The following is a 13,033-nucleotide window of genomic DNA, read 5'->3' as shown; positions in this document are numbered from 1 at the left end:
TATAAATTTTAAAAACAGTCTGAATGACTGCCTCTGTAGTTCTAGTAATAGGAAAACTATCACAACTCTTTAATCTTTTTTGATTGAGATGCTAAGGGTCTAATCTGATTCAATAATTTACGTTAAGCTAAGCTAAAAATGCTCCCAAAAGACCCAGAGATTGCCTAAATAGATTAAAAAAAATTTTAAAAATCAAACTCTACGGAAGGTGTAAAATGAGCCTATTTTTTATTTATTTTTTCAAATAAAAAGTTTTTAAAAAATCAACTCCTCCTGCTTTTTGCTTGTAAATGTGTAGTTTCCTTGAGATTTTTTGCTTGTATCTCATACGTGTACTGTCACCATTTCCCATTAATCCCAGATCACACTACATCTGCATTTCAGATATTCCACATGTGAGACCAGCACTAATTCAACATGTTCAATCAACCCAGGCTCATTCTGAAAATGTCCCTCTATATACAGACCGCGAAATATGCTCCAGGGGGGTGTTTTTTTTTTTGCAGTGTTTGTTTTCACAAATCCACGAGAGGCCGCTGTGTACGCTTTTTGAGATCTCAAATTTCTCTAGCGAGTGCCTTTCGTGCCTACTGTTCCCGAGTAAACCCATCAGAGGCCACTGTTGACTGACTATTTGAATGACTGATTGACTAACTGACTGATCAACAGACCCACCCTCCTCCTTCCCTAAACCTAACCAATTTTATTGATTGTCCTGCCCACCCACTGTCCTAAACCCAACCAACAATTTTCAAAAGCAATCCAGAAAAAGAAAAGCCCTCATCTGATTTTTACCATGTTTTTAAGATTTTACCACATTCTGACGCTGTTATTTACTTGTTTATTTTATTTGTTGGATTCTGATTTTGTCTTACCTGCTTTCTGGAACTGCTCTTTGCCGGACTCAAACCTCGTCATCATGGTCAACTCCTCTCTGTGTCTCAAGTCTGCTGACATACATGGCAAGCTAACGAGACCAACTGGTTACTGTGGGAAAGCTGTCTATACAGAGTTAAGCGCGAAAGTAACGACGTCATACCACCCCGTAGCATTCATTAAAAAATGAATGTAGAAAGGGTCAATAATTAGTCGCAGACGCACTTTCTATCTGAGCACACGAAATGCGTGTGTCGTTTTATGCCAACAAAAAACTCTGTCATCCCAACACCAAGGTCCTTAAAGGGCAAAAGAAATTATCACAACACTAGGGTCCTTAAATGGTAAAGGAAATCTACAGCTAAACACTGAGCAACATAAAGCATTGTGATTACAAAGACCATACAACTTAGTCAGGAAATACTGACAACAAATGCTTACTGAAAGAACAGAATAAGATGACCTATGTAAGCTATGGTGAATTATGTATAACTGTATCACCACAAGCCATACGTACCTCTGACTACATAATTCGCGATTTCCAGAAATGTATATAGGGCTACGTTTTCAGAATGAGCCTATGTTGCGTTCAATCTGCTAAAAGCAGCAGAAGCCGAAACACTACTCTAACAAAACTAAACCTAAAACACTGAGCCAAGAAAAAGGTTTGGTTGCCATCTGTCTGTGTCTCACTTTGCAGTGTGAATTGGGCTTTTAAACCCAAATATTGAAATTGTAAAATTAAAAAATTAAATGTATTTGTAATTTTTTTATGATCCATATTAATGATGCCTCCAATTGTATTAACTAAATTGTCCATAGTGTATGAGTATGCCAGAGTAGTTGGCGGTTCATTCTGCTGTGGCAACCCCTGATATCAAGATCTAAGCCAAAGGAAAATGAACGAATGAATGAATGAATTGTTAATTTTTTCTATTATGATTTTATTCATTTAATAACTCTTCCTAGTGGCTGCAGTACCAAAAACAGAAAATGTTTTGGGATGAGAGCTGGATCATTAACTACAATAATATCCTGTTTGGTAAGTGTTTTTAGATTTACCCACTGCCTGCTTTGTACAGTGACTGAGAAGGGTCAAATGCACTGCGAGTTATGAAAACACACACATGTAGAAAAACTCTAACAAACTGAGAAATCTTCATCAGTTTGATAACACACGCAAATTCTCTCAACACATGCAAATAGAGAAACATACTGCAAATAGCGCAGGCCACTACAGAATGTGCTGGGGGACCCCAAAAATCCCACACCTCTGAGATCTGAGAAGTGCGTTATTTTGTTGTTGTTGTTGTTGTTGTTTATTTTAACAATGTGTTATTTTATCTAATTGTACGATTACTTGTTGTTTGCATATATTAAATTCCAGTAATCTGATGAAATAATATAATGACTAACAGTAAGCAGCCATGTTTGTCATCTTTTTGAGGTCCCCAACACATTTCTGTTGTAGTTTACCCCAGTATTTCCCAACGCTGTTCCTGAAGGAACACCAACATTACACATTTTCAACCTCTTCCTAATCGAACACACCTGAATCAACTCATCAGAACATTCGAAGAGACTCCAAAACCTGAAATGAATCCAAACATCCAAAATGTGTACTGCTGGTGTGCCTCCAGAACAGGGTTGGGAAACACTGTCTATGCTAGTTTGCTAGTCTATGCTATTTGCAGCACATTTTTGTATTTGCATGTGTTATGAGAATTTGCGTGTGTTATCAAATTATCAATCTTTTCTTAATTTGTTTTTCTACCTGCGTATGTTTTCTTAACTTGCAGTGCATTTGAGCTCTCTCAGCCACCCTTAAATGTTACCATCAATTGTTTCTCTAACTACATAAGCACTTTTGTTCATTTAATATGACGCAACGTTTGACATAAATTTTGCTCCATGGTATATTTTATCTTCATACACACATCATCTTTATCACAAAAAGGTCACAGAAATAAAACTGGTAACGAACAACTTGCTTATTATGTATAATTGCACTTTAACTAAAGTGAAGCTGTTTTGGGACTTGCAGGTAAAGTGTGCTACACAGGTTTTTGTAGCACCACAAGTCTTCAGACAGCAAAGAGGAACTCACGTGTGAGTCGAGTAACAGACGTGACGGTCTGCACTGCAGTGAACACCAACGTCAAACCACTCTACATTCAGGCTGGCATCTAGTGCGTGGTTGTCCTCTGAGGCATTTCTTCTAATCAATAAACTTAAGCTTACTTATTTGTTTACATTTTGTTTACTATATGTCGGTTCAGCTTGATCTTATGAGGAAACATAAATAATTAGCATTTTGTCAGTTGTGAAAGTGTACGATATTTAAAAGGCGTGGCACTAAAACCCACCTCTAAACCCTACCCTCATTAGGCGATGAGGAAATTGTACTAAATTGTATGAATGAGATTGTACAAATTCATACGGATTAGCCACTAAATAAAAAAAAGTTACAGATTGCCATGAGATAGACTTGGCTGGTTTGTGTCAGGGAAGAAGGCAAGAGGATTCAGGTGCAGGTCAAAATATATTTTTTTATTTATCTAGCTGGCTGGGCAATAACAAAAACCTCCAGCCGAGAGGGCTGGAAAACCCACAGAGGGATAATAAAATCTCCAGGCAAAAATAAGAATATAAAAACCAAGGATAGCCTGTAGAGGGCAGACGGCAGTCTAGTACGCCAATAAACAGTGTTAAAACAAAAGAAAACTAATGCACTACCAACTGTCCCAACAGGAGGCGCACGGCAGTCCAAGCAGTCAATAAAAAAAGCAATGCAAAAAGTGAAAGCAAAACTGTTCCAGAGGGAGGCGCACGGCAATCCAAACCATCAGTCAGCAAGGGGTTAATGCCGGTGCGCCGGTAGCCAGGACGAGAGAGAGCAGGTGGAGTGAATGTCGGCCGGAGAGGAAGATCGCTGGTGGGCGGTAGAGGGGAACTACAGCAGGAAGTGCGGAGGGGTGAGGAAGCCGCGGCTGACCAGCTGCAGGGACGGTTTGACTAAGGAGAAAAAAAAAGGCGGAAATCCAAGACAAACATTAAAGACTAGCACTGGAGCCTAAACAGAAACGGGACGAGACAGGACTGGACAAGATATTATAAAACAGGATCGTAAGGTAAGACACGCGAACGATAAGGTACAAGACAGTGAGAACGAGAGGACTAAATAGGAAGACTAATGAAGGTAAACTACAGGCAGGTGTGAATGAACTAATGATCTAATGAGTAAAATGACAAGTGGGTGGGGTGAGACAGCGGAGCACATGGCGAGCTGTCAAACTAACGCCATGTGCGCCGAGAAAACAAAACATATGAACGTGACGACAACATGCAGGTGACAGACCATGACAGTACCCCCACCCCTAGGAGCGCCTGGTGCCTCAGGGGAGGGGCTTACCCCGTCGCCGGTGAAAGTCCACAATCAATGTCCGATCCAGAACATGCCGAGCCGGAATCCAAATCCTCTCCTCAGGACCATAACCCTCCCAGTCCACTAGATACTGAAAACTCCGGCCCCGGCGTCTGACATCCAGCAGTCTCCTGACACTGTATGCAGGAGAACCATCCACTAGGTGAGGGGGGGGGAGGGGCAGGGGAAGAGACAGCAGGGTTAAGACTAGATCTAAACACAGGTTTAACCCTGGATACATGAAAAACAGGGTGTACCCGACCAAGAGTGGGAGGCAACTTGAGCCGAACTGCCACCGGACTCAAGACCTTGGTGATGAGGTATGGACCAATGAACCTGGGAGCCAATTTACGTGAGGCTACCCTAAGAGGCAGGTCCTTGGTGGATAACCATACCTTCTGACCACACACACATATTCAGGTGGGGGGGGGGGGGGGGTCCGATGACGGTCGGCTGCTGCTTTGGTTCATCTAGAGGTCCGAGCCAAGACCTCCTTAGCCCTCATCCAGGTGCGGCGGCACCGTCGGACAAAGGCCAAGTCCGACGGAACTGCAGCGTCAGGTTCCTGTGAGGGGAACAAAGGAGGTTGATAACCCATGGAACAGAGAAATGGGGACATACCTGTAGACGCTACCGGCAGGGAATTATGGGCGTACTCAACAAATGAGAGCTGTTGGCTCCAGGAACAAGGATTCTGGGAGGTCAGGCAGCGGAGGGTTCTTTTGAGATCCTGGTTGGCTCGCTCACATTGCCCATTGATCTGAGGGTGAAATCCTGAAGAAAGACTCGTTGAGGCTCCAATCTGTCGACAGAACTCTCTCCAAAACCGGGAAACAAACTGTGGTCCCCTATCAGAGACCACATCAACCGGAAGGCCATGAATCCGGAAGACATGGTCAACCATAGCTTGAGCTGTTTCCTTGGCTGAGGGGAGCTTGGGCAAAGGAATAAAATGGGTTGCTTTAGAAAAACGATCTACTACAGTCATGATGACAGTGTTTCCTCTTGACGGGGGGGGAAGGCCAGAAACAAAATCAAGGGCCAGGTGTGACCATGGACGAGAGGGAATGGGCAAGGGCTTGAGCAGACCAACAGGCGCTTGGTTAGAAGTCTTGTTGAAAAGCTGCTTCCTGCTTCGCTACTGTTCGGACGTCTTTGCCTACTGCTCTGCTCTCTGCTCACTTGCTTTTATATCTTAAACCCTAATTTTAACTTGAGCCTATCAGCACAGTGCTCAAACGACACAGCTTGATGATCAGCATCGATTCTACAAACTTTCTGGAATATAGCTTCACTAACAAGAGGGGAATTATCGTCTAAACAATTCTCCCGCTACCAGCTGCTCACATTCCTGAGACGGGAAAACACGGCTGTGAAAATGCCTCTGGATCGGATTAATTCAGATTCTCACTGCTGTACAAACTGCCACAAACTTCTACAAAAGATTGCAGTTCTTGAAACAAAGTTACTAGCGATCCAACCAGAACTGCAGCGTCATTGTGGACGCTCACAGCAAATAGCCGGTGAGTCCCATAAATCTATTCCTACCACTGTTTCGAGCACAGAAAAACAGAATAAAACTGTTGAAAATGAGTATTGGCATAAACAAGGTGCGAGACCAAAGGGTACTCGTGGGGTCAGATCATATGCTGCTGCATTAGCGTCCTCTACCCCAAATACAGCTCGGACTCAAATACAGCTTGAGAACAGATATGAAGTATTGAGTAATATGGGTGAAGAATCCCCAAATGCAGTCAGACAGAGATCGCATGACTCAGCAGCTAACTCTGCATGGCTCAAGGCCTCTAACAGAGGCTCAAGGCCGACTAGACAGCGGCATTCTGCTCCGATCGCACCTGAGATAAAAACACTAGTTGTAGGAGATTCAATAATCAGGAATTTTAGGAGCAAATCTACAATGACATACTGCTTCCCTCATGCAACAGTTTCTGATGTAAACAAAGAACTTAAGGAAATTCTGAAAAAGCACAAAACTGCAAAACGGATTATCATCCATGTGGGGAAGAATGATATTCGGAAGGAACAGTCAGAACTGCTCAAGAGAGATTTCTGTGAGCTCTTGGAAACAGTTGAAAGATTGAAAATTCAGCCGTTCATCAGTGGACCACTCTCTGCAAGAGGGACAATACACACAATACACTCATTTCCATACACACAAACACAAGCTTTTTGTCAGTAACGCAGTTTGTCAGTTTTTGCTGTCACTTATTCATCAATGTAGAAAAGTAATGCAAAATTATAATTTTCATAATTAAAAAAAAAAATTTGCATAAAGACCACCAGGAAAACTCCCTATCATAGATATATGTATATATGTGTGCATCTCTGGCTCTGGATGGCCACAGTCATCCACTGCAGCTTGGTCCCACATTTATTTCAAAGAAGCGCTACCCTGTACTAAAATGGCGGCTCTATTGACGCATTCCTTCCAATAGACAACAATAGCGTAGGCGACATCTAATTTAAATATCTATGGGAACTTACAAAGAGGTAACTGTTTAAAATCCACTGAATTTTGTGATGAGCTAATTTAGAGTTAACTTGATTATTAAATAAATTTAAATATATCTAAAAAATATTCATATATAAAGACAGAGTTATTAGTTAAGGAAAACTATTACAATTATTTTGTGTCACTAATAATTATATTTTCATTACTTAATTTAGCAGATGCTTTTCTCCAAAATGACTTTATGTGAAAGTGATACTAAAGGAAGAATATTATTTAAAATAACCTCAAAACAAACAAAAAATGTAAAACATTTAAATAAATGTTAACTGAAGAACTTTTTATTTCAGCTAATTGACAAGGAAATATTGCTTGCTTCCATTCATTATTACTTGATGTTTTAAAATAACTGATATGAACCTTTATTAAAACTAGACAGAAATTACAAAAACACAACAGAATGGATAAAACTTTACAAACAATTAAGATAAGATAAAAAAATGAACACAAATGTAAACTTTCTCTGAAATATGGTGCTACAGTAAATAGCGCTAATACTGTTTTTTTTTGGTTCATAATTAAACGGAATTTAAAAGTGCAACATAGCTCTATATCTTTAAAGATGTTACAATATATCACCTTAACCACCTCAAAGAAAGACGAATGAATGATCAGTGGTGCTATATAGATCTGAAGTTGTTTCCACTATAATTATATGAGCAAAAGAGAACCATTTTCTGTGTGCGTTTGTCTTAATAAAAGCGAAAGTAGCATCTCTGCAAAACCAGAATGTCCTTGCTCTTATCTTCATGCACATGCAAATGTTTTGTATATTTTACAGAAGCATCCCAGGCAGGCAATTTGTGGAAGCATAAAATAAACATTTGTCTTTCTTTCCTTTCTCAAGCTACTCCATTATCTTGCTGGAAATCGCCACTCGCTTCGACTTGCTTTCGGTAAGTACACAAGGATCAGGAAGATTTTAGAAGATTCAGACATTTTTGCATAAGACGTGATGATAAGAAGTGCAAGACATGCATATTGTGTGTTTTGTGCAGGAACAGGCAGCATCAGTGAAGCTTGATGTCACATGGCGTCCATCACTTCCCAAACTGAAGGCTGGGAAATCAGACAATGATTGTCCAGATCCCGATGATTACTGCGAGGTCTGTATTCTCGTAATTGATGCTAGTTGCTGTTTACTTAAGCATGTTTCCTTTTGTGGCTTTATTGCTTCTGTGATTGAGAACATTTACTGCGCTTGATTAAGGCAGGACACTGCGGGTGAATAGGGTAAAATTAACTAATGTAGTTCTTCAGCCACAGTTGACTGATGACATGAAGAACTGCAAACATTACAAGTTTCTAAACTGTTATTTTGAAAATAGCATTCATTTGTGTTCATTTCTATATATGTATATATACAGTAAGAATAAGTCAGAATTATTAGCCTCCTTGAATTATTAGTCCCCCTGTATATTTTTTTCCCCAATTTCTTTTTAACGGAGAGCAGATTTTTTTCAACACATTTCTATGCATAATAGTTTTAATAACTCATTTATAATAACTGATATATTTAAAACATTTAAATTCTTAACTAGGTTAATTAGGTTAACTAGGCAGGTTAGGGTAATTAGGCAAGTTATTTTATAACAATGATTTGTTCTGTAGACTATCGAAAAAAAAAATGCTTAAAGGGGCTAATAACATTGACCTAAAATGTTTTGAAAAAATTAAAAACTGCTTTTATTCTAGCAAAAATAAAACAAATAAAACTCCAGAAGAAAAAATATATATTCAGACATACTGTGAAAATTTCCTTACTCTGTTAAACATCATTTGGGAAATATTTAAAAAGGAAAAAAATCAAAGGGGGGCTAATAAGTCTGACTTGAACTTTACATATATATATATATATATATATATATATATATATATATATATATATATATATATATATATATATATATATATATATATATATATATATATAGTATCTTGTTGAATCTAATGCGTAGATTCAACAAGGTACTGGAAAATTCCAGAGATTTTGGTCCATATTTACATGACAGCATCACGCAGTTGCTGCAGATTTGTCTGCTGCACATCCATGCGAATCTCCCATTCCACCACATCCAGTAGGTGCTTTATTGGATTGAGATCTGGTGACTATGGAGGCCATTTGAGTACAGTGAACTCATTGTCATGTTCAAGAACCAGTCTGAGATGATTCACGTTTTATGACATGGTGCGTTATCCTGCTGGAATTAGCCATCACTGTGATCATAAAAGAATGTAAATCAGGGGTGTCCAAACTCGGTCCTGGAGGGCCGGTGTCCTGCAGATTTTAGCTCAAACTTGCCTCAACACACCTGCACGGATGTTTCTAGAAAGCCTAGTAAGTGCTTGATTAGCTAGCCCAGGTGTGTCTGATTGGGGTTGGAACTAAACTTTGCAGGACACCGGCCCTCCAGGACCGAGCTTGGACATGCCTGATGTAAATGGTACTAATTGGCTCAGTGTGCCAAGAAAGTATCCCCACACCATTACACCACCACCTGAACCGTTGATACAAGGCAGGATGGATTCATGCTTTCATGTTGTTGATGCCAAATTCTGACTCTACCTTCCGAATGTCGCAGCAGAAATGGAGACTCATCAGACCAGGCAACGTTTTTCCAATTTCCAATCTTCTATTATCCAATTTTGGTGAGCCTGTGCGAATTGTAGCCTTAAATTCTGACTGTAAATTCTGTTCTTAGCTGACAGGAGTGGCACACGCTGTGGTCTTCTGCTGCTGTAGCCCATTATTTGGGTTACTGTTTCCCATGGGTGTTGCTAGGCCTATGTTGCGGGGGCCCCTAAAACGTTTGCGATCAGCTCATAAACTATACACTAAATTATCGTCTCAGTCCCCTTTAAATTTGATATAAAACAGTGGAAGAATTCGACTCCTCCCCATTTTTTGTTTTTCATTTGATCAGTAAACCACAGCTGTGCAGAGCGAGAAAACAAGGTGTGTGTTTATCGATAGATTATACATATATTATAATATCTGCTTATTTGCAGTTCTTTGCTATAGATAAACTTGTACCCCAATGTCATGGAGGAGCAATTGGGTTTCCCATCTACTGTTTTATTGGTGCTCACATCATAATCACAGCTTTTTCCTCGAAAAAGTAGCTCTTATCGAACAGTTCGCTATTTTAATTTCAAAATTAACTACCAATATAAAACATGTTATGTGTTAGTGCATGTGGCATTAACTATACCATACAGTCTTGCACAGAAAGGATTAAAAACAGTGACAGAACCACTTAGTGAATGTACTCATTTTAACTGTCACTGACAGAGATGTAAACATCATGTGTTGTCTTGTATTTAAAAATATTTTATTTATTATTGTGATTCAGATCATAAAATATGTGAATTAGCCTGTAGGTTTAAAAATGTATATTTAAATTTGCTGTTTAATTAGAAAAGTGGCAGTTTTATTTATTTAATACATGGAAACAAAAATGTACTTAAATATAGAAAGTGTTTTTTACTACGGTAAATAGGTGTGTTGAGGCTGTTTTTTTTCTTTATTTTTAAACCTGAGGTGCTGAGCCCTCCTAAAATGAAAATCCTAAAATCGCCCCTGCTGTTGCCTTTCAATAAGCTCAAACCAGTCACACCATTCTCCTCTGACCTCTGGCATCACAGGGCATTTGCACTCACAGAACTGCTGCTCACTGTATATTTTCTCTTTTTTGGATGGTTGTGGATGAGAATCCCAGAAGATCAGCAGTTTCTGAAATACTTAGACCAGCCCGTCTGGCACCAACAACCATGCCATGTTCAAAGTCACTTAAATCCCCTTTCTTCCCTATTCTAATGCTCGGTTTGAACTGCAGCAGATCATCTTGACCATGACTACATGCCTAAATGCATTTAGTTGCTTCCATGTGATTGGCTGATTAGTAGTTTACGTTACCGAGCAGTTGGTGTACCTAATAAAGTGGCCAGTGAGTGTTTATACTGTATATGATATAGTAATATACGGGAAAAAAATTATTTAGTATAGCTTGGTATTTTTATAACATACAGAAATTAAACAAACATGACTAAAACAAACAAATTTCCTACATTTTTAACTGAAATTAATATAAACAGAATTAAAAATAGGGTCAAATTAACTAATAGTACATTCACAGCTGGTTAATTATATTAAGTTTATATTACAAGCTTTCCAAACTGTTACTTTTAAATAGGCAAATGAGATATTATTTATTTAAATATCTATTTTTGTGCATACATTTCTAAAACTCTGGATTTAACAATCATGTTTCTTTTGTTATATATTTGAAAGATATTTATATTTAGACATATTTTTAGAGGAGCAGTTTTAAACAGAGTTTTTGTGAATCTTTTTTTTATCCGTTCATAATTCATAAAATGTTGTATATTATCAAATTATGATCAACCAAATCCTTCTGTAAAACCTTTCAGAATGTAGATATGAAGAAATGTATATAGTTTCTGTGTGTGTAAGAGATGCTAAAGTGGAGATTTAGGAGAAAAAATAAAAATTAAGAAAATCGCCTTTAAAAATATATGTATTGTAATTGAAATGGACAAAAAAATATATATATGTATATAATATATAATATGTGTGTGTGTGTGTGTGTGTGTGTGTGTGTGTGTATATATATATATATATATATATATATATATATATATATATATATATATATATATATATATATATATATATATATATATATATATATATATGGTGTATATGGAAAACCCCAAAATTCCAAAATCTTAACAGAAACAGGTGCATGAATAAAACACTTTATTTACCTATAGTGCCTCTTCTTAAAAGATAATGTGGATCAATGAAAAGAGATCAATGTTCAAGGTCTTATTTCACACAGCTGATAAAGAGATGCTGGTCCCACAACGTCACCTTGAGGCCCGCATTTGAGCAGGTGAAGAAGATCCTTGATAAAATGAACCCACATAAGGTCAGCCCTGTGGATATGATGATGAACCTGGTATGTATCTTGTCTACACAAGTCTTTATACCAAGTTTGCTGATTTGTTTTATCAAAATACAACAATTGAATTTAAAATAAGCAAGCAACATAATTTCATTTGAACAAATATGTGCAGTCTAAATATATGAGTAACTATTTGAGTAACAATATCCCTATAACTACTATTTGTGTGTATGTATGTATGTGTATATATATATATATATATATATATATATATATATATATATATATATATATATATATATATATATATATATATATATAACTGCACATCTGTAACTATATACAGTATTATTAACTTCAGATTTAGATGTATTCTGCTCATTAAATTAAATTACAACTTTTTATACTTGCTCAATATATTTTGTAATATATGTTGTTGTAATGTTTAATTCATATATTATTACTTTTTACAATTACACATATATTATTTTAATTTATAAATGTAGTTTTATACAAATAAAATATATTTAAATGTGTCTACGTGTAATGTGTTAAATGACATAGCATGCTAAATACAGTACATAGTTTATTTTTTGTTTTCTAGATGGAAAAATACAGTAAACATCTGGAAAGCATTGTAGCTGAGAGAACTCAGGATCTTCTTTAGAAAAAGCAGAAGACTGACCGTTTACTCTACAATATGAACGTGTATATGAAATTACAGACTGATAACAGTGTTCATGACAGTGATCATGACTCATAGTTAATTGTTCAAAATCAGCACATGGGTAGAATAAACACTTGCATAAATGGTTCCATCTACTGGACATATAAAGACTTAGATACTTTGAATTTCCAACTTGAGACTTTGGTGCAGTTTATATTGCAAACAATTAATGTTTTTATTCATTAATTTTTACTCTATATTTTTACTATATATACATTAAAATTTATATATATATATATATATATATATGTATATATCACCTTTGAATTTTGTTTTCTTTTTAAAATATTTCCCAAATGATGATTAACAGAGCAAAGAAATTTTCAAAGTACGTCTGATATTTTTTTAATATTTTTTCTTCTGGAGAAAGTCTTATTTGTTTTATTTCGGCTACAATAAAAGCAGTTTTTTATTTTTTTAAAACACATTTTAAGGTAAAAATTATTAGCCCCTTTAAGCTATATTTTTTCGATAGTCTACAGAACAAATCCTTGTTATACAATAACCTAATTAAGCCTTTAAATGTCACTTTAAGCTGTGTAAAAGTG

General features: G+C 37.0%; 1 protein-coding gene across 1 annotated transcript in view; it reads left to right on the top strand.

The window, feature by feature from the left end:
* The window catches only part of LOC130215753 (receptor-type guanylate cyclase Gyc76C-like), a 37,959-nt gene that overhangs the window by 16,888 nt on the left and 8,038 nt on the right, over positions 1-13,033 (top strand). The window contains 8 exon segments of the mRNA XM_056447603.1: positions 1,846-1,918; positions 2,921-3,058; positions 4,551-4,652; positions 7,612-7,639; positions 7,678-7,726; positions 7,835-7,936; positions 11,693-11,812; positions 12,363-12,519. Of these exon segments, the coding sequence (XP_056303578.1) occupies positions 1,846-1,918; positions 2,921-3,058; positions 4,551-4,652; positions 7,612-7,639; positions 7,678-7,726; positions 7,835-7,936; positions 11,693-11,812; positions 12,363-12,519 (769 nt within the window).

Source organism: Danio aesculapii, chromosome 22 (assembly GCF_903798145.1).
Source record: "Danio aesculapii chromosome 22, fDanAes4.1, whole genome shotgun sequence".
NCBI classification, from domain to species: domain Eukaryota; kingdom Metazoa; phylum Chordata; class Actinopteri; order Cypriniformes; family Danionidae; genus Danio; species Danio aesculapii.
This window is presented reverse-complemented; position numbering and strand designations above follow the sequence as displayed.